At 56.3% G+C, this 21,389-nt stretch overlaps 2 protein-coding genes and 2 non-coding genes across 15 annotated transcripts in view; all 4 read right to left on the bottom strand.

Moving 5' to 3' along the window:
- Window positions 1-943: 943 nt before the first annotated feature.
- Window positions 944-4,271, bottom strand: LRRC3 (leucine rich repeat containing 3). Its single transcript, XM_017538707.2, has 2 exons — window positions 4,104-4,271; window positions 944-3,285 (listed from the first exon to the last, which is right to left on the bottom strand). Exon 2 carries the CDS (start codon window positions 3,139-3,141, stop codon window positions 2,368-2,370), a length of 774 nt encoding a protein of 257 aa, XP_017394196.1. The 5' UTR covers window positions 3,142-3,285; window positions 4,104-4,271; the 3' UTR covers window positions 944-2,367.
- Window positions 4,272-16,671: 12,400 nt separating this feature from the next.
- Window positions 16,672-21,389, bottom strand: part of TRPM2 (transient receptor potential cation channel subfamily M member 2) — a 76,205-nt gene continuing 71,487 nt past the window's right edge. For all 12 annotated transcript variants that reach the window (XM_037742027.1, XM_017538635.2, XM_037742028.1 and 9 more), the window contains 4 exons: window positions 21,058-21,163; window positions 19,161-19,262; window positions 18,356-18,472; window positions 16,672-17,714 (listed from right to left, as the gene is read on the bottom strand). In XM_037742027.1, the coding sequence (XP_037597955.1) occupies window positions 17,589-17,714; window positions 18,356-18,472; window positions 19,161-19,262; window positions 21,058-21,163 (451 nt within the window). In that variant the 3' untranslated portion in view covers window positions 16,672-17,588. The remainder of the gene's footprint in view (window positions 17,715-18,355; window positions 18,473-19,160; window positions 19,263-21,057; window positions 21,164-21,389) is intronic.
- On the bottom strand, window positions 19,219-19,293 carry LOC119472688. The gene has a single exon (XR_005201867.1). It is a non-coding gene; the product is annotated as a Z6 small nucleolar RNA (small nucleolar RNA).
- On the bottom strand, window positions 21,040-21,104 carry LOC119472687. The gene has a single exon (XR_005201866.1). It is a non-coding gene; the product is annotated as a Z6 small nucleolar RNA (small nucleolar RNA).

A 21,389-nucleotide genomic window follows, 5' to 3' on the forward strand; every position in this document is an offset into this window, starting at 1 on the left:
CCTGCCTGATTCCAGACCCTGCCTGATTCCAGAGCCTGCCTGATTCCAGACCCTGCCTGATTCCAGAGCCTGCCTGATTCCAGACCCTGTCTGATTCCAGGGCCTGCCTGATTCCGGGGCCTGCCTGATTCCGGGGCCTGCCTGATTCCCTGACAGTAGGGAAAGAGCCCCTAAAAATGCAAGACGGGACTGGTCAGCACCCACAGGACTCAGGGCCAAGCCAGGGGCCTGCCTTCCCTACCCAGGCCTCGGTCCACACTCTCCTTGGGACCTGGGGTCACACGTGTCAGGCAAACCCACCACAGGCTCCCTGGCATGGAGAAGGGGTGGCAGGAGGACGCCAATTGACACGTGAGCCCAGGCCCACTGGCCAGGCCAGCAACAGTTCACCTGCCCCCCCCGCATCCATCAGAGAGCCAGGACGGCACCGGTCCGTCACCCACGCTTCCTCATCCTTTGCTTTTAGCCCCGTGTCCTCCAGATAGAAACCCCCACAGGCCCGGGTACTCCATTGTGTCAGTGCCCACTTCCTCCAAACAGTGGAATCAGACCCCCCCGCCACGTGCTGGGCCTGTCTGGACCACCAGGACCACGCGGCCCCATGCCAGTACCGGCGCACTCTGTTCTAGCTCTCACCGGAAGGGTGAGTGGCGCTGGAGGTCTCTGTCCTCCGAGCACACCGACATTCAGGCAGCGTGGCATGAGGGAAGCAGGCAGGGATGGCACTGCCTCCACTCACACACTGGGCCCGACTCCCCACCCTCCCCGCATCTGCACAGGAGAGCAGAGCAAAGCCCACCAAGAACCTCACAACGCAGATGCCCCCGTGACTCACTCTGCACACACTGGGCACAGCAGGACCAGCATGCACACTGGACAGGCTCTCACCTCCCACTTCAGGTCGCCTGATGCCTTCCAAACAGAAACCACCTGAAACTGCTAATCATTTTTAAGCATCTCCTTGGTGAAACATCTCTACATTCATACACTTCAGTCAACACACAGTGTACACTGAGAACTCATTTGCTCCCCCCCAAAATACTCAAAGTACTTTAAAATATAAACACTCATTAAAAAGACAATAAAAAATAAAATCAGGAATTACTGTCATATAGGTGGAGGTAATATCTAACCTGAATGTGAAGTAAGGTAAGAAATCTGAGCACTAAATTATCTCTGAGATCCCTGGCAGCAAAGGTGAAAATAGAGAGTTTCTGTTGCTAGAGAAACTGAAGCATCCCATTGACTGGCCTTGAAACATCAAACACCAGTACTCCTGGCCTTGGAAAAAGAGCTGTTTTAGATCTCAGTGAGTAGAAAAGCAAGGCACAGGGCCAGGCGCGGTGGCTCACACCTGTAATCCCAGCACTTTGAGAGGCCGAGGCGGGAGGATCACTTGAGGCCAGGAGTTCGAGACTGGCCTGGCCAACATGGTGAAACCCTGTCTCTACTAAAAATACAAAAGTTAGCTGGGTGTGGTGGTGCATGCCTGTAATCCCAGGTGCTCAGGAGGCTGAGGCAGGAGAAGTGACTGAGCCCGGGAGGTAGAGGCTGCAGTGAGCCAAGATCACGCCAGGGCAGGGCCTCCCGAAACAGGCACAGCCAGAGGGGCAGGCAGCAGGCAGGGCCCGGGTGTGTGGCTGCTGCCTGCCCCTGGGCGATCGACCTTGGACTTCTCACAGGTCTCTCTTGGTACTGCTCACCCCATCACTGGACTGAAATTTTGGCACTACAGTTACTCAAAACAAACATTGTGAGAATAAAGGACAGTTTGAGCAGCACATCCCACTTAGCTCTCTAGAAAAACCTGGTCTCTGTTACTTTGCTCTGGAAACAGGGCTTCTGTTCCAATGTACTCGGAACATTGTAACAGGGCTCATGTTTACCCACAATGCACTCTGTAGGCAAACAAGGGCAAGCCAGCTCCCCAGCACAGGGCTTATCAGCGCCTTCAGCAGGTGAACCCGCACATAAGCCCCCTCTCGTGAGCCCTCACGCTGTGGAGTGCGCCCTGCCTCCTCCGAGTGCATAACCACAGCCTGCGGCCCTGTGTGGCAGAGGCTGGCACGGCAGAAGGAAAGCAGGCTGCCACAATGGACGGCCCAGGCTGAAGTCCCATTGGGATCATCTCCAGATGGTGTGGTCACGGGCAGTCACTCCGTTTCTCTAAGCTTCAGGTTCCTCATCCGTCAAGCGGATCAGATGGCAAAACCTCCCTGCCTGGACGTGCTGCTGCACCCGAGTGCGGGGGTGGGGCACAGCATACATGTCTGTGACACCTGCCTCAGGGGACAGCAGAAGCAGCATCAGTCACCACCTGTTACAGAAGCGGCAGCAGCCACCGACGAGGGTCTGCCAGAACAGACACTAGGGCACCGGGCCAAGGGGGTCCTTCGAGGCGGGTGCGCTGGGCAGAGACTTCAGGTACTCCAGGTGCCTGCGGGCATCCTCCTGGTTGTGGCGCACATAGTACACGACGTAGGTGATGACCATGGCGAACCAGCCGAACATGGTGACCAGCATGGCCACATCGGTGGTCCTGTGGGGGACACTGCAGAGGCTGGCACCTGCGTCCAGAGCCTGAACCAGAGGCTTCCCCACGAACTCCTCCTGCACCGAGGTGTGGCAGGCGATCTCGTCCACGGAGTCGGGGTCCAGCTTCAGCTCCCACAGGGCCTCCTGCAGGGCGCACTCACAGTGCAGAGGGTTGTGGGACAGGCGTACCTTGGCACCGAGCTTGCCCAGGGCATCCTTGGGGATCCGCTGGATACGGTTGTAGGACAGGTCCAGCAGCCGCAGGCCCCCAGCCAGACCCGTGAAGGTGGCAGGCCCAATGGCCTCGATGGCGTTGCGGGACAGATCCAGCTCCCTGAGCCGGTGCAGGTGCTGGAAGGCCCCATCCGGGAGGTGGGAGATCTGGTTGGCGTGGAGCTTCAGGAGCACGGTGTCGGCGGGGATGTCCTGGGGGACCTCCTGCAGGCCCCGAAAGCTACAGTCGACAGCCACGGACTCCACGTGGTCAGGGCACTGGCAGGGCTGTGGGCAGGAGTCGCCCAGGTGCAGGCAGAAGAGGAGGAAGAGGCAAGACGCCCAGGCGAAGACCAGCGGCAGCGAGGGGCGAGGTGGGCCCATGGAGCCCATCCTGACCTGGCCTGGGGCAGGGACACGTGCTCTCTGCTACGGCCTGGGGATGGAACTCTTCGCGGGGACAAGGCCTCCTCCAACCAGAGGCAAACCCGCCGTCCTGCCCCGCTGGGAGAAGCAGTGCGCTCCACTCTCGCAGCTCTGAAAGGGAAGAAGCAGGAAGGAGGGAGGTGGTCAGCGCTGCCTGCTGCAGTCACCTGGGAAACGCAGTGGCGACCGTGCCGAGTGCTCACTAAAGGGTCTGGGGTGGGGAGGCGCCTCCTTAAACAGCTCTGCCTGTCCTTACTTCTGGAGACTCCCAGTATGTGCCCGGGAGGAGCATCGCACAAGTGCAGGGAGCTGGCACTGCCAGGGGGTCCTGCGTAACCCAGGCGGTGACCACTGCGGCCAGCCCTGGCCACCTACCGCACCGCTGGGGACCAAAAGCCGGGCGGCCGGCAGGAGGCGGCCTGGGACCACCAAGCCCCTCTTCAGGGTGGAAGCCGGGAGGCCGGGGACCGCTGGAGCTTCTCCCGAACCCGGAGCCTGGAGCGCGGGTCAGGCCGGGCACGTGGCCGGGCACCAGCGGGCGCTCGCGCGCCAGGGGCTACTCCCGCGGCCATCGCCCGGCTAACTCCCACAATCCCCGAAAATTGGAATAACCCAGCAAGCGCTTCCCCGCCAGCCCTAACGGAGCCGCGGCTCGCACCGGGCACAGAACCGCGCCTTTCTTCAACTGCCTGAAGAACGAAACGCAGAAAACAGGGGCCAAGCCCTGCGCGCGCGGCCCGCTCTGGGCGTGGACGGCGGGGCCGCGCGCAGAGCTGCCCGGGCTGGGCGCGGACCCCGGGACCTCGAGTCTTCAGATCCTCGGCCCTGGGACCCCCGGAACCGGGAACCCCGGGACCCCGGCACTCGCGGCGGGGGATGGGCACGGTAAGCGGGGGAGCCACGCTCCCGGGGCTGGGTGAGGGCTTTACCTGCGCGGCTGCGGCTGGAGGCTGCTCTGCGAACCGCTGCAGGGCCTCTCGGAGCCCGCCACACCCCTCCGCAACACCCGGCGCGGCGACCCCGCTGCCCCTGCGCTGGCGCCCACGACCACTAGCCGGGGAGGCCGCGGCTCCGGCCTGCGTGGGCGAGGGGCGGGGCGGGGCGGGGCGGGGCCTGGGGCGAGGGGCGGGGCAAAAGGCGGAGACTGGCCGTGTCGATTCCCGTGGGGCGGGGCCTGGGGGCAGGGGCGGGGCAGGGGCGGGGCATGTAGGGAAACCTGAACGGGACTTGTGGTTAGGCGGGGGCGGGGTTGGGGGCGGGGCCTGGGGCGGGGCGGGACCCGAGGGGGATGGGGCAGGGCGTGGGAGGGGCCGGTGGTGAGGCTTTAGACGGAGCTGGTACTCAGACCCAGGTCGCAAGGGCTGTGGGCGTGGTTTTGGGGGCTGTGGGCGTGGTTGTGGCGTGTGGGCGGGGCCTACGGGCCGGGAGGCGCTGTGGGTCCATACCCTGGCCCTCACTCTGGGCAAATCCTCTCTTCCCTCTGGCACCGGACTTCTGGGGCTTGAAGACCCTGGGTCTGCGGGAAGCCCGTGCTAGGGGGTGAGTAGGGCTTGATCTCCGTCCGTCTATGTCCTCTCCTGCCCACTACCCCAGCTCCTCCACCCGGCGTCTGACATCCCAAGGAAGGCAGGAAATGCTGGATGGGGGCATTTGAGCTGGACCTGAGCTGTTCTCATGGTTCTCAAAAAGTAGCTTTGTCGTGGCGTAACTGATAAAGCCACATATTTAAATTTGTTACGTTTTGACACTTGGATAACCCTGTGAAACCACTAGCGCCATCTGCGTAGTAAACACCTTGAGTTCCCTCTTGGTCATCTCATCACAGGCAAGCACTGATCTGCCTTCTGTCACTACTGATTACTTTGCATTTCCTGTAATTTGCATAAATTGAATCATATAGTACATACTTGTTGTGTAGCTTCTTTCACTCAGCACAAGGATTTTTTAGATTCGCCTGTGTCGTTGGATTTATCAGTGCGTACTTCCTTTACCACCGCGTGGTACTCCAGTGTATGAATGTACCACAGTGTGCATCCATTCACCTGCTGTGGGCATTTGGGTTGTTTCTGCTGCTGTCTCTTACAGATAAAGTTTATCCAAATATTGTGTACAGGTCTTTGGATGAAGGTTTTTCTTTCTCTTGACTCCATATCTAGGAGTGGAGTGGCTGGATGCCATGATAGCCATATGTTAAACTTTTTAATAAACTGTCAAAGTGATTGTATGGTTTTACATTCCACATCCTCCCCAGCACTTGGTATGGTCGATCTTTTCAATTTCAGATATCTTAATAGGTGTGTGGCAGTGGATGGAATTGTGTTTTTAATTTGCATTTTCCCGTTGGCCAGCGGTGTTGAGCGTTGTTTCATCTGTTTATTCCCCATCTCCGTAGGAAGTGTTGAGCTCAAATCTTTTACTCACTTTTAACTGGGTTGTTATTTTCTCGTTACTGAGTTTTGGAGTTTGTTGTATATTTTGGATACAAGTCCTTTATCAGACATGGGATCTGTAAATGTTTTCACTGAGCCTTTGGATTGTGTCTTCATTCTCTTAACAGTTTTTCCAAGAGCAGACGTTTTTAACTTTGAGGAAGTCCAATTTATCTGTTTTTCTTATATGGATACTGCTTTATGTAAGAAATCTTTGCCTCACCCAGAGTCACAAGGGTTTTAGAGTTTTAAAGGTTTGCATTTGGGTCTATTACCTATCTTAAGTTGAATTGGGTTTATGGTATGAGATATGATTCAAGTTTATGTTTTGCGTATGTGGCGAATTAGTTTTTTCAAGGCTGTTCAAAAGACTATCCTTTCTCTGGTTTGCTGAGAGTTTTTTTAATCAGGCATAAAAGTTGGATTTTGTTTTTCTGCGTCTATTGAGAATCTTTTTGTTTGGTGGTCTGTTAATATGATAGAGTATACTGATTGATTGTAATGTGTTAAATCAATCTTGTGTCCTTGGGATATACCCCATGTGGTCATGATGTATTATCATTGTTATATGTGGTTGAATTATTTAATGGATATACAACTGCTGAGGTTACTTTATTCTTGACTGAATATACGTAGTTTGTATCACTCAAGAAATTGCCCATCTCATATACTTTGTTGAATTTATTAGCATAAAGTTGTTCATAATATTCCCTTATCCTTTCAACATCTGTGAAGTATGAAGTGATGTCACCTTTCTCATTTCTGATACTGGTAATCTGTGACTTTCTTTTTTAACTGAACAATCAGATAGAAGTTTATCAATCACATTGATCCTCTCAAAGAAATAGTTTTTTGGTTTCATTGAATGTTGTCCTTTTTTTTCATTGACTTTCACTCTTATCTTCATTCTTTCTTTTGCTTACTTTTTTTTTTTTTTTTTTTTTTTTTTTTTTTTTTTTTTTTTTTTTTTTTTTTTTNCAGAGTCTTGCTTTGTTGCCCAAGCTAGAGTACAGTGGGGCAATCTTGGCTCACTGCAACCTCCAACCTCCATCTCCCAGGTTCAAGTGATTAGCCTGCCTCAGCCTCCTGAGTAGCTGGGATTACAGGCATGCACCACCACACCCAGCTAATTTTTGTATTTTTTGTAGAGACAGAGTTTCACCATGTTGGCCGGGCTGGTTTCAAACTCCTGACCTCATGTGATCTGCCCACCTCAGCCTCCCGAAGTGCTGGGATTACAGGTAGGAGCCATCGCACCAGCCGCTTTTGCTTACATTGGGTTTGACTTTCTCTTCTTTTTTAGGTTTCTTAAGGTGGAAGCTGGCGTCACTGATCTGTGACCTTCTTTACTAGTATAAGCATTTAGTACTATAAATTTCCCTCTAAGTCCAGCTTTAACTGCATCCCAGACATTTTGACATATTGTATTTTTGTTTTCATTAAGTTTATGATAATTTACAATTTTCCCTCTGATTTCTTTTTTGATCCATGAGTTTAGAAGTGTGCTATTTCATTTCCAGATATTTGGGCATTTTCCAGAGCTCTTTCTGCTATTGATCCTTAATTTAAATCCATTGTTGTCAGAGGACACAGTCTACGTTTTGGATCCTTTTAAATTTATTGAGACTCATTCATGGCCCCAAATATGGTTGGCAGTTATTGTATGTGCACTTGAATTTGTGTTCTGTTGTTCAATGAATTATCCTATAAATGGCAACAACTGTGTTATTTGAGTAGTCTAAATTATCATCCACTCTCTGGCTACTTGCTCTGCTAATTACTGAGAGACCAGCCTGGGCAACACAGTGAGACACCATCTTTACAAAAAATCAAAAAATTAGCCATGCATGGTGGCACGTGCCTGCAATCCTAGCTGCCTGGAAGGGCTGAGGCAGGAGGATTTCTTGAGCCCATGAAGTCAAGGCTGCAGTGAGCTTTGATTGTGCCACTGCATTTGAGCCTGGGCAACAGATGCAATCAGAGGTTTCCACACCACTATCAAGCAAACAAATTCTTGATAATGGTATCGAAACCTCTGACTGCAATTTCAGATTTATCTGTAATTTTTCCTTGCAGCTCTCTCAGCTTTTGCTGCATGTGCTTTGAGACCCTGTGCTCACATTTGCATGCTCTTGAGGGGTTGACCCGTGTGTCATCATGAAATGACCCTCTTCATCCCTAGACTCTGACTTGAAATTGACTCCTGCTTTCCTTCTATTAGTTTAGCTCGGGATAACTTCTTTCACCTTTTTACTTTCTACCTAGTATGTCTTATACTTAAATTAGCTTCCTTGGAGATTTCCGTAGGATCAAAGTATCTGCTTCAACATATTTATTAACTTTAAAAAAGTGATAACCGATTTTCAGTGGAGAAACCACCTCATCCACGTGGCAAAGCTCGGCCATCAGCAGCGAGGCAGACTGGCATCACGTACCCTCGATACAGCACTCTGAGAAGGACGTAATTTCTCTGATATTCCTGCCAAAAAGGCATCGCCCCATTCCAATCTCAAGAACACCCAGACATACCCCAACTGAGAAACACTCTACAAAGTGACTGGTCAGTGCGTTCAAAGGCAAAAAGCTCATGGAAGACAAGAGAAGACAGAAGTGACAGCTGAATGCAGCTTGGAGTCCTGGAAGGGACAAAGAACATGAGCAGAGGACCAGCAGAAGCTGAGTGGGGGCAGCAGTCCGGCTTGCCCGGCTTGCCCGGTTTTGCGGGGGTGACTCTGGCCTTGCTGACCTTGTTTTGAGGTGAGGATCGCTCTGGCCAGCGGGTGTGTGCTGATTCTTCCCTGGATGCTCTAGCCGGCCCTGTTCCTCTGACCTGTCTCCCACCTCAGGTCTTCCTCAGGATTCCGTGTGTGTTCCCCGCCTGGCTTCTCAGCAGTGGCTTTGCTGCCCTTTCAGTGGCTGCCCCAGGGCAGAGCGTGACCCACCCCCTGCTGCTCTAGCCCCAGCGGGTCAGGTGTATGATAAGATCCTCCAAGCAAGCGCCACTGCCCTTGCCTGGACCCCACACTGTCACCATGACACCTTCTCATGTGTCATAAACCCCACAACATACTGTTAGGATTTTTGCTTTAAATCAGCAATTATCTCTTAAAGGGATTAAAATAATGTGAACTGTGAAGCTGATATGTTAAAAACGGAAGAGACACCAAACCCAAACATTCTGGGATATTTTAAATATTTAAATCAGATGAATTCACGCAGTTGCCACTGAACACTGCCGTGTAGACAGGAATGAATCCGCAGATGTTACAAAGAGTGAAGGAGGCCAGGTTCTGCTTCGGGAGGTTCAGGAGCAGATGAGGCTGGTGGTGGGGTAAGAAGGTCAGGAGCGTGCAGACAGCCATGCAGGGGGCTCCAGGGCTCTGGGGGGTTGGAGAGGACCCGGTGCTGGCTGTTGACATAAGCAAGAACCCATCTGCTGCTCACACCTAGGAGGTGTGTGCGTGACTAAGTGGGCATTATGCCACCGTCAAGACGTTGTGGATGTGCGGCATGCGTGCTGGTCTGGACATTTCCAGGTGTTGACAGCATGTGCACTGATGGGCCGATGGAGAAGTCAGGGGCGCTTGCATGAAGCCACACGGTGAGCGCCTTCTTTGGGTCCTGTGGGTCCTGCGTGTGTGGCCTCCCCATTTGGTGAAGACGTCAGCGGACTGCCAGAGCCCTGCACACAGCCTGGCAGTGCTCTCAAAAACACCACCTCCTCCTGCCTCCCTGGTCTGAACGCTGTGGCCTCCCTCATGGCTGGGATTGGGTTCCAGGCTGAGCATCTCACACCCTTGTCTGCCGGGGATCCAGCCTTGTGGTCTGGGGTAAAACGCAGCCGAGAGAGCGTCCGGACCGGCGAGGTCTGTGCGTCTCACTGGGGATTGGCATGGAGGAGCTGCAGCTGTGGCGTCTGCGGGGCTGGGACACCCGCAGGCCAACAATTAAAATGTCCTGAGTGAGGGGGCCAGGGCTGCCCACGCCACACTCAGAGACAAGGCGGCCTCAGATGAGCCCCGCCCTGCTGCCACGGCTGGCTACTCGGTGCAGGCTGACCACCCCACAGCCCCTGCCTCCACACTCACCCCTCCGGGCCTGGCCCCTGCCTGTCACCCAGCATGGAGACCCTCAGACAGAGCCCCCACCATCTCACAGGCAGGGCAGGGGCAGCACCGTGGCGAGGGCCGGCCGCAGCAGCTACACTCCCCAGGGCCTCCGCCCGCGTGAATTGCCTTTCAGCCAACTGGTCCTCAGTGGCTTTGGCCAGACTGAGCCTTCCCCTAAGCTCCCTGAATCCCTGGATTTCTCTGTCAATCTTGAAAACCTGGGCTGGCGATGTTCCCTCCTGGGCGTGCCAGCACAGTCTGTACCGCCTGGCCGTCCTTCCCGGAGTCCCTCCAGCCGCCTGAGCCACCTCCTTGCCCCTGGCTCCCAGCCTGCCCCGTTTCCTGGGGTCCTCCCTTGGATGTCCGGAGCCGCCCTCGTTGTGGGCTCTCCCGCACGCCCCACCCATCGCGACCTCTGGCTTTCCCTTGCTCCAAGTCGTCTAAGCTTTGTCGATTTTGTTGCTGTCTTCCAAGAACTGGTTTTTGAATCTATTTATCATACCAGTTCTTTATTTTTTCCTATTTCATTAAAATCTTGACATTGTCTTCATCTTCGCCTCTGGGTTTATTTTGTAGCTATTTTTTGAGCCTCTTGAGTCATAAACTTAGACCATCTATTTCTGTCTTTTCATTCTCAAACAAGTGCATTTAAGGTTATGAATGTTCTTCTGAAAACCCTCCAGCCGCGCCGGAGAGAAGCACCCGCCGGGTGGCACGCACCCTCTCATTCTCTCTCACGTCTCATTTCTCCCCCACTGGACCTCCAGGGTGTCCCAGCTGGAGGCAGTGTAAGGGGGCCCCTGGGGGTGCTGCCGCAGCCCCTATGGCTCTCCGGAGACAACTCCCGCTTTGTTAGGGAGGACGGCATGCCCAGCTCAAAGTCCCCACTTCCTTCCCCCAGATCCCTGTGGCTGAGTCTCAGGGCAAAGTCCAGTCTCCCGGTGGCCCTGCCCTCCCCACGATCACCCAGCCCGGGAAACAGAAGGTGGTGAGGCCTCCTGTGCACGAGGTCGGGTGGTGAGGGCAGAAGCCCCTCACAGGGGCCAGAGCCAAGGAGGGCTGCATTCCCAGCAGGGCCCGCCAGCCGACAGCACCATTGTGGAGCTGGCCAGGGGCTGGGTGCTCAGGGCCTGAGGGTGCCCAGAGCTCCACTCATGCCAGCTGTCCTCTCATGGCACGCACCCCCATTGTGGCATGACTCCTGACGCTGTGGCCGGAGGGTGTGGCCAGCAGGGTGGGGGTGCTTCGGAAGCTTGCTGGGACCCCCTCTGCAAGGTTGTGCTGTTCTGTGTGTGTCTGAAGATGACGTGTCTCCTCAGGACCTGCTTGCAGCGGAGCAGATGCACAACCACACGCTGTCTGGAGCGTTTGTTCGTGTATCATTCATGTGTGTGTTCATGCACACTACACGACTTATATGCACAATATGTAATAATACATAATCCCTAAAGACACGAGTAGATGTAACTGCAGGCGGGCACACGGACATCCATATTTGTAGGTACACACACGCATGCACACACTCTCACAGAGCAGACTCAGTCTCCGCTGCCTAAATTCCAATTCTGTCCCATTCTCCCTGTGCTGCTCAGTCACCAGGCTGGAGTGCAGTGGCGTGATCATGGCTCACTGCAACTCGCCTCCCAGGTTCAAGTGATTCTCCTGCCTCAGCCTCCTGAGTAGCTGAGATTACAGACATGTGCCACCACGCCCGGCTAATTTTTCCATTCTTAGCAGAGGCAGGGCTTGCCATGTTGGCTAGGCTGGTTTTAAACTCCTGACCCCAAGTGATCCGCCCACCTCAGCCTCCCACAGTACTGGGATTACAGTCGTGCGCCACCGTGCCCGGCCTCCTTGTTCTTCTTGATAGCTTTGATTTCTGAGAGAAATCTGAGAAGACGTCAGCTACGCCTGTGGATTTGCCAATTTCTTCTTGAATTTCTGGCCATTTTGCCTTATAAATTTGAGAATTGTGCCTTATGTATTTATAAATATTTTCGCCTTATATATTCACGGTGTTAGATGGTAGACCGTGATCGTGGCATCTTCTTGATGCATTTCTGCCTTTGTCCAATTACCTTTCTCTTTGTTCCTTAAAAGGACAAACTCCGCCTTTAGCTCTGTTGGTCTTGACAGCCGTTTCCATGGCTTGATTCCTGAGAGCTTTGCCTGATGCAGGCATCCCCAAGTTTTTGTTTTGGGTGTTACGTTTTTATCCTAATATGAGACTCGCCATGTCCATGTGTGGTCATCACTGTCACGGTTTGACTGTTTTCTGGCATCTTACTTCATATTAACCACTCTTTTTTTTTTTTTTTTTTTTTTTTTTTTTTTATATATGTTTTTTTTTTTTTTTTTTTTTTTTTTTTTTTCTTTCCTTTTTTTTTTTTTTTTTTTTTTTTTTTTTTTTAAAGATAGGGTTTCACCCTCTTAGCCAGGCTAGTCTTGAACTCCTGACCTCAGATGATCTGCCTGCCTTGGCCTCTCAAAGTGCTGGGATTACAGATATGGACCGCCTTGCCCAGCCCATACTAACCATTCTTTCGCGATTTTTCTTTCCTTGATTGTGTGTTTCATTTTATTCCTCCGATGGTTTGAAGTCATTCCTCTATTCCACCCTTCTAGCCTACTTCCTGCATTTGTAAGCCCACTGTCCCCGGCTCTCACGTGTGGCCAGCGCCTGGTTCTTCTTCCGGAGCAAGACGGGAAGCCCCATTGCACGTTAGCTGCCTTCACGAGCCTCCTCTGCCACCCCTGCTGAGGCCGTCCGGGATTTTAATTCTAGGCTATTATTAAATTTCTGTAAAATCATTTGAACTCTGCTGAGATAGAATTCACAGCTAGAAATTGTGCGCAGTTAAGGTGTACGACTTGATGTTCTGATCCACGCTGTGGACGACGCTGCAGTCAAGCTCATCCACGTGCTCCTGCCTCACAGCCACTATTAGGGTGTTGCAAAAAGTAACTGTGGTTTTAGCCATTAGAAGCAATTACTTTTGCACCAACCTAAAATTCTTTTCTTTTTTTTTTTTTTGGCCACCTAGGCTGGAGTGCTGTGGTGCAATCTTGGGTCACTGCAGCCTCTGCTTCCCGGGTTCAATCAATCTTCCCACCTCAGCCTCCCCAGTAGCTGGGACTACAGGCACTCGCCACCATGTCCAGCTAATTTTTTTCTTTTTCCATTTTTAGTAGAGACGGGGTTTTGCCATGTTGCCCAGGCTGATCGCAAGTGATCCGCCCTCCTTGGCCTCCCAAAGTGCCGGGATTACAGGCTTGAGCCACGGTGCCAACCTCTTTTCCTTGTGTGTGTTGAGAAAGATGGATCCTCTTAGCACATTTCCAGCGTCCAATACAGCTGTGTTAACTGTGGCCACAGGCAGACAGCCCTCTCCAGAAACCGCATCTGCTGGCACCTTGGTCATGCACTTCCAGCCTCCAGAACCATAAGAAAAAGCGTATGCAGGGTGAGAGCAGCCAGCCTGTGGCGTGTTGCTGTCGCAGCCTGGGCAGGCTGCAGGGGTGTGTGCTTTGTCCTGATTCGTTTTGTTTTGTTTTCTGTAAATCACCTCTGAGGAGCTCTTTCAGGAAGGAGGTGTGGGTGACACTTTGTGTCCTTGAAGTTTGTCACTGGGTGCTGCCACCCGGAGGCCTACGTGGCCAGGTCTGTGATTCCAGACACAAAGCCAGTCACCTGGGGACTCTGCGACACCCTCTCCTCTCCGACTGCTGTGCGGAAGTCTGGGGGTGGGTTTTTTTTGTTTGTTTTTTTTATCACGTTGGGTTTTAAATGTTTCCGTTTGCCCTCATTGTTCTAAAATTTTTTGACAATGAAGTCGTATTGAGGAATTTTTTTTCATTGAGCTTCATCAGACCAGATTTGTTCCTTCTGCAGTTTGTGTGTCTCATTCACGGAGAGCGATTCTGCAACAGCCGCTGCTCTGGGCACCGCGCCCGCGGAGAAACCGCGAGGGGCAGGCGGAGCGTCCGTCGCGGGGTGTGGGGCCCGGGCGTGCGTTATTTCCCTCCCATCCATCCTGCTCTTCTTTGGAAACTCTTAGCATTGCAGCTGTTGGAATGTCTGGATTCGTCCTCCATTTCCTTTTTTTTAATACTTTCCCTTGATCTTTCCCTGCTGTGCACAGAAACATCATGTATTTTCATGTACAAATAAAAGGAAGCAATAACGCATCCCAGATATCTGAGGAAAGCTGGCACCCCTCGACCGCATGTTCCAGGCACACACTCATTCTTCGGCCTTTGCCTCCTGCTACTCACCCCATCACTCGGTAATTTTTTTTGGACATCACATTTTTCACGTTTATATTTTCAATTCTGTGTTAAGGCTGCAACTTCTCTGTGAATAAATAAACCTGTGGAGATGTACTGCCCTTTTCTCGAGGGTGGTGTTTGCTCTGCTTCCTCCATACCTGCTGACTTCGGGGCCCTTTTCAGCAGTGATGGGTTTTCCTCAAACATTCAATTGTTCCATGAAAACGGGTTGGGTGCATATTTAAACAATTTTAGGTTAAAATTGGTTGGCACCCAAAGTAACAGTGTCACAGTGTATTCCCATTTCACATAAGAAAGGACTCTGGAGGGAGGGCTCCTGAAGCACCTCTCACCTCCCACTCCCCCACACCAGGCATGTGCCTCACATTCTTGTGGCCCCAGAAGGTTGCTGGAGCTCTGGCCATCGTGTCTGCATTCAGCCAGCTTTTGCTCACCCTCCCGCCAGCCCCCACCCAGATCTTGCTCACTGTGAGCCCTTCCCTTGGGGACAGTGGGCCATAACCACGGTTCACAGCACTCTCGCTCCCTTCAATGCCGTGGTCCTGGATGAGGGCACCACCTGCTCCCCACTGCCCACAGTGGGCTGGCCCACATCTGTGCTGGGGAATGTGCCACTGCCTGGCTCCCGTTTGCTGTGTGTTCTGCCCTTGGAGTCTCAACACTCATCCACCTCATCCCAAAAGCCACCGGCGTCCTCTGCTGGAATGCCTGCTTTTCCCCGCCTCCAACCCGGTCTGGCTCCTACGGTCCTGAGTGGACTTCATCCTGCCTCCAGGATTGTGAGGTCCTCGGGCAGGGATGGGCCTTACTCATCACTGCACCCCTCAAATCCCAATCCCCAGGGCACAGACAGGCTCAGCAACCAGGTAGGCATGAATGAGTGAATGATCAGAAGACCTCGTGCTTGACTCTCAAAACATCAGAGGTCAATCCAGCATTTCATGGCTTCCCATTTGGTTCTAAGAGCTGCTGACCTCTGTGGCTGCCGCGTGGCACAGCCAAGGAGAGCCAGGTTCGGGCCTGGCTTCACCAGCGGCCACTGAGAGGCCTGAGCAAGCCCTCTGCCCTCTCTGCATCCCATGTCCCTTCTATAAAGGGAGGCAAAACTTCCTCCCACAGGGCCGCTGTTGGTGTGTGGCTGGGCCCAAGCATGTGTCCACAGACAGCCCAGCCACAGGGCCCTCTGGGGGTGCTGCTGGAGGAGGGCGCAGTCCCGGGTTGGAGGAGCACCGCCTCTAGGAGCGGGCAGAGCAGGGGGCCAGTGGTGACGGGGGAACGGTTCGTGAATGTGCTGTGGCCACCGTACTGTGCCGCTGAAGTGGTTCCAGTGGTGAAGTTCATGGCGCGTGTGTTGTAAGTGAGAAGAGCAGATGCCTGTCCCCTTGGTGTTCTCCCACTCTGGTCTGACCCCCAGGCACAGCCCCCACCCTTCCCTGGGTGCCACCTTCAGCATGAGCATTTCTAGATCCTGCAGACACAGAGCCGAGACCTGCCCTGGACAGTGGAACCTCAGCCCGGTGGTGCAGCCAGAAACAGGAGCACTGAGCACAGCATGGTCCCAGGCAGAGGTCTGGACCCACAGCAGCTCACTGAGGAGTCACAGGTCTTCCCTGCAGCAAGTGGAGGCTGGGTTGCACCTGGAGGCTGGGCTGCACCTGGAGCCTGGGCTGCACCTGGAGGCTGGATTATACCTGGAGGCTGGGCTGCACCTGGAGCCTGGGCTACACCTGGAGGCTGGATTATACCTGGAGCCTGGGCTGCACCTGGAGGCTGGGCTGCACCTGGAGCCCAGGCTACACCTGGAGGCTGGATTATACCTGGAGCCTGGGCTGCACCTGAGGCTGGATTATACCTGGAGCCTGGGATGCACCTGGAGCCCAGGGTACACCTGGAGCCTGAGCTGCACCTGGAGGCTGGATTACACCTGGAGCCTGGGCTGCACCTGGAGGCAAGGCTACACCTGGAGGCCCCACATGGAGGCTGAGCTGCACTTGGAGGCTGGGCTGCACCTGGAGGCTGGGCTGCACCTGAGGCTGGATTACACCTGGAGACTGGGCTGTACCTGGAGCCTGGGCTGCACCTGGAGGCTGGGCTACACCTGGAGGCCCCACACGGAGGCCGCATTGCAGGTGGAGGCACAGCTGGAGAGGGGTAGGGCAGGCCACATCCAGGCTGCACTGTGGTTCAAGCCTTCTACCTGCGAGCCCCTTGCAGGTGGCAGATGCTTACCACAGATGCAGCCTCCAGGGCCTCCCAGCGCTGCTGCCTCTGAGCTTCAGGAGGGGCCTGAAGATGTGCATTTTTATCACTCTCCCTGAAGGTTGGTAATGGGACTGATTCTAAGCAGGGCATAAGGGGTCAGTTGTGTCCTTGGCGGTGCTGATGGGGTGAGGGGGAATCCACGTGACACGGGGGTGGCCAGAGAGCTCTGGGTCAGGTGGAAGACAGAGGCCTGCCCAGGGAAGAGTGGGCGTCACCTGCGGCCAGTGCTCAGCGTCCAGTAGCCCCAGGCTCCATCAGAGCTCCCGCAGGGCCGCCAGGCACATGGGCAGCACCGTGTGGGGGAAGCCAAGGAGGAAGGCATGCGAATGCCCCATCCCAGCCTGGGGGGTTTGGGGGCGATGCTGGGGCCCAGGTTTAGGAAAATGAAGACAGGAAGTGGTGGGTTGGAGGGGAAATGGGGGTGCAGGGCTGAGGGGCTGTGGGGTACCCACAGGCCGCAGGAAGCTCACCCAGGGATCGAGGAGAGCTTCAGCAAGCCAAGACACAGCCCCGGCCCTGGACGTGTCAGGAACTTTATTTGTGGAAAGCAGAGAGGAGCCAGCCAGGCCTGAGATGGTGGAGTTAACATCTTCAGTTTTCCCACATTCCCCATCCTGAGGGTCCTGATGAGCCGTTGACACCAAACCTGGAGACCCCCACATCCCCCCTCCTGCCCACACCGTGCTTCCTTCCTGGGTGTGACCAGCACTTCCTGGGAGTGGGGAGGGAGAGCTTCTGCAGCCTCATCCCAGGGTCCCTGGGGCCAGCCCCATCAGGGGCCCTGTGCATCTCGTGACAGGCCTGGGCTTTGTCTGGGCCTGTCCCAGCACGGAGCTTATCCTGACAGCCAGGAGTTCAGGCGGTGCACCCACCCCAGGCCAGGCAAGGATCCGTGTTGAGTCACCTTGGGACATGGAGGCCCTCCTGGGGAGTGTAGCAGGGACCCCAACTCTCCAGGGCACTTGCCTTGGGCAGATGACCTCCATGGTGGACGAGCTGCTCAGGGTGACGCAGACAGGAAGGGAGTGGACTCCAGCCAAGAGCTCAGTCGCACAGGCCCAGCCCCTCACCTGATGGCCGAGGGTCCCAGGGGCTCCTCAACTCCAAGTGACCTGTGCCTCTCCTCTGGTCACCTTGACCCCGTCCAGTTCACAAGGTCATTTGTGGCAGGTTTGTAGCAGCCGTGAGGGGCAGTGGGTTCACCAAACCCCACTGTGCACCCCCAAGGCCCGGCATCAGCCTGAGTCCCAGACAGGCTCAGGGGAGGGAAGCCCCAGTTTCTGGGGGGCCGTTAACAGACTAGAGCTGCCCAGCCCGCGTGCAGTCAGTAGTGAGCCCCCAACTCAGCAGCCACCTTCTGGAGGAGGGTCTTGTGGTTCGCATAGAGCGGGACACGCCTGTCCACCACCTGCCATCGGATGGTGACTCCCGGGTCACAGGCATGCAGGTTCTGGAAGAACAAGGGCAGAGCTGACCCCGCCGGCCGTGCCTCCACCCAGCTGAGCCCACAGACTGCGGCCTTCCGGGGCCCAGGGCCTGCTGCGGGCTGGCCCGTGTGCCTCACTTAACTCCCCTGTGAGGTGAGAGGCAGGGCCCCTGCGACAGGGGCACCGGAGATGCACCCAAGAGGCCCTGGGGATCCCTCAGGGGAAGAAGATGGTGAAGCCTCGAGGGAGCTGTTTAGCCCCGTTTTCGCCCGGGGTTATTGTATGGAACTTTCCCATCCCGGTTCTGAATTAGGAGCCTGCAGCATTGATCCAAGTACGGGGAACCCACATCCCCATAAAGGGCTACCAGCAGGGAGCGGGGAGGGCTTTGCCAGCCTCACCACTGGACACCATCCCTGAGGCCTCCCTGGAGGACCCGGTCCCAGAACTGCACAGGGCCCTGGTGGGTGCCTGCCCGGCCCGGTCGGCTCCAGCCATGTTTGGCAGTGCCCCGGCCTCTCTCTGGTGCCCCCCTTGTCACTTTCTGGGCAAGACTCTGGCCCTGGGCCCCAGGAGCATGGCCAGGTCCCCCCACAAGAACCTCCTGGGGCACATCCAGAATCCGGACCCCTGCCCCCGCACTCCCCCGAGCCCATGCCCATACGGAGTCCAGCCTGTTGAGCTCCACGTCGTTCTGGTCTTGGAAGTGGATACTGACGGCCACCGTCTCGATCCAGGCGTTGTCTGTGTTCCTCGGGTCATCCACGTAGCCTTTGTACACCTGGATGGGCAGGGCAGGGTGAGCCGGCCAGCGAGGGACCCGATGGGTGCCCGGGCCCACCACGTGCCCTCCACCTGTCCCAGCCCTGAGCATGGCTGCCATCACGCACAGGCCCCTGGCCCAGCTCTCCCCACCCTCTGCCAGCCTGCTCGGGCCTGCGCAGCCGAGTGGCCCGAGGCGGGCATCGTCCTGGACAGATGCGTCTTGTCCTGCAGAGATCTTGGACACATCTGTTCAGTGAAGGAAGTCAGCCTCAGAAGCCACCTGCTGCAGGAGCCCACTCACAACACACTCCCAGAACCGGCAAATCCAATGAGATAGGAAGCAGATTCCTATCTCACTGGATTTGCCATTTCTGGGAGGGCAACTATCTAGAGGGGCAGTGGGTTCACCAAACCCCACTGTGCACCCCCAAGGCCTGGCATCAGCCTGAGTCCCAGATAGGCTCAGGGGAGGGAAGCCCCGGTTTCTGGGGGGCCGTTGACAAACTGGAGCTGCCCAGCCAGCCTGCGTCCTGGTCCCCTGGGAGCTGCGCAACCTGAGGCCGGGGGCCGGCACCACCGTCACCCGGAGAAGCTGGGTGGGACCCCATCACCCGGTGGGGCTGGGGCAGGCCCCAGTATCACACTGTGTTCGCCCTGCAGCCCTGGGGACGCCCACGTGGAGCAGAGCAACAGGCCAGTCCTACCTCCGAGCCACGCTTCAGCAGCTTCTCAAAAGACGGCCAGTGCTCCCGCCGGAGGATCTGCTTCAGCTTCTGAGGCAGCGTCTCCCCCGGCTCCCGGGAGCCCTGGACAGCAGAGGACAGGGCCAGGTCAGCAGGGCGCTGGGGCGGGACCCAGGCTGCCCTGGCACCACCTCCACTGGCCTCCTGCCTGGCGTGGGCAGTGGCCCAGCCCTGGGAACCACAGGCAGGCAGCGTCTCAGGCTGGAGTGACACTGCCCAGAACCCACCGTCCACGTCAGCATCTGTGAGCCCTGCAGGGGTCTGAGCTGGGGGCGCTGGACTGCAGGCAAAACCTCTGAGGAGCAGGGACAGCCCTGAGGGCAGCCCCAGGGTGCCCACTCTGAGCTCAGGGTCCCCGAGGTGACAGGGCACCCCCACCCTGCTCTCCTGGCACCCGACCTCCCGGCTGGCGCCCAGTGCACAGGCTGCCAGAGGTTCCTGTTTGCATTCCAGTCCCACCCTGGCCTGCGCTGGGGATGGCCAGGCTCCCAGATGCTCCCGAGTGCCACCTGCCTCAGGCGCCTGGCTCCGGCCCGCACTCCTCCTCCCTGCACCCATCTTTCCCACCCCATGTGTCATTCAAAGTCTTGCTGAAATGCCTGTGGGTGTCTCATGAAGACTTCACAGGCCACATCAGTGCCGTCCCACCTCAGCCCTGGTGACACCCCACCCTGGAGCGTGTGTGCCCTACAGAGCCAGGAACCCAGGAGGCCCCTCAGAGTGCCCCTCTCAGTGACCAGCCGGAGCTGACGGGGTTCTGCTGAGTGGGAGACCAGACCCAACGCCACACACCCTGCATGGAGAGGCCGGAGAGCAGAGGGTGACATGTGCCCCAAGACCAGGTGTGCATGGGTGGAGAAGCACTGGGTGAGAGCAGTGTGGCAGCAAGGGGACTCCAAGGCCAAAGGCTCGCTCTGCTGCAGAGGTGGTCCCGGCCGTGGAGACAGGCCCCCAGAGCACTGGGACTAGGCAGCTGGGGCTGGGCTCCAAATCCCTGTTCTGTCCAAAGGCCCTCATTGAACCGCTACCCTGCACACCTCGGCGGCACACACCCCACACCAGCAGAGGCAGCCACCAGGCCGTGAGCTCAGGTCAGAGAAACGCAACAGCTTCTTGCTGAGTTGCTGTAAGTCACAATCCCGGGACCAGGTGCAGAGGACAGGCCCTGATGGGCAGGCTGTAACCCAGAGGCCGCGCCATGGCCAGGCCTGGCGGGACTCAGACCTCCTGGCACGACCAGCCTCTTCCATCCTCTGCAGTGAGGGGACTGGAAGTCTGCGGAGGCCGTGCTAGCCTGGGAGGACACAGGAGCTGCTAGAGGCACTCCTGACTCTGTCCATCCCTCCCCATAAAACCCCTGGGGTTCGCTCCAGCCTCAGCCCCACAACCAGCCCCTTCCCCTGAGCTGAGGGCCTGTGCACACCCCTGGGCCCTGCCCCTGCCCCTGCCCCTGCCCCTGGATGACACCGTCCTGTCTTTACAGCTCAGCCCTGGGCCCCAAAGGTCGGGAGTAGGTGGATGGATGTGACACCGGTGAGGAGCTACCTGTGCTCCCAACACCCTAGACTCTACAAGGGGAGCCCGTGGCCTCCAGCCTCAGCCCAGCCCATGCCTGGGACGCAGCAGGTGCCTGTTAGTGTTTATGCAGCAGAAGAGCCTCTGAACCTGGGTTTCCCCACCTGCAACATGAGGAGCCGGGAGGAGGAGTGTCCCCTATAGATAACACAGGCTGGGGCCTCCAACCCTCCCAGCCCAGTGACTGCAGGGAGCTGGCATTCAGCCCTGGGCGTAATGGATGAACGGCCGAGTGACCCACAGACAGCCCGGGGGACAGAGGCCCCACTTGCAGCAGCCTTACCCCAGGCAGGGCCCAGTGCTCAGAGAGAGGGAACTTCACCACCAGCACTTCCAGCATCTTCTTTATGCTCTTCCTGCAGATGGCTCCTTCCTCGTTCCACTTCCACCTGTGGAGGGAATGGCCGTGGCTGCCCAGACCGCGGCGTGGCTCCATGCTGGCCTGTACCCACGGCTGCCCAGACCACGGTGTGGCTCCACCCTGCCCTGCACCCACGGCTGCCCAAATCCCCGTGTGGCCTCCACCTTGGCCTGCACCCATGGTTGCCCAGACCCTGGTGTGGCTCCACCATGCCCTGCACCCACGGCTGCCCAAATCCCCGTGTGGCCTCCACC

Source organism: Cebus imitator, unplaced genomic scaffold (assembly GCF_001604975.1).
Source record: "Cebus imitator isolate Cc_AM_T3 unplaced genomic scaffold, Cebus_imitator-1.0 Scaffold112, whole genome shotgun sequence".
In the NCBI taxonomy this organism is placed as follows: Eukaryota; Metazoa; Chordata; class Mammalia; order Primates; family Cebidae; genus Cebus; species Cebus imitator.

Excerpts from the sequence above, each read along its gene's own strand:
- LRRC3 (XM_017538707.2), bottom strand. The coding sequence starts at position 3,141 with ATGGGCTCCATGGGCCCACCTCGCCCCTCGCTGCCGCTGGTCTTCGCC.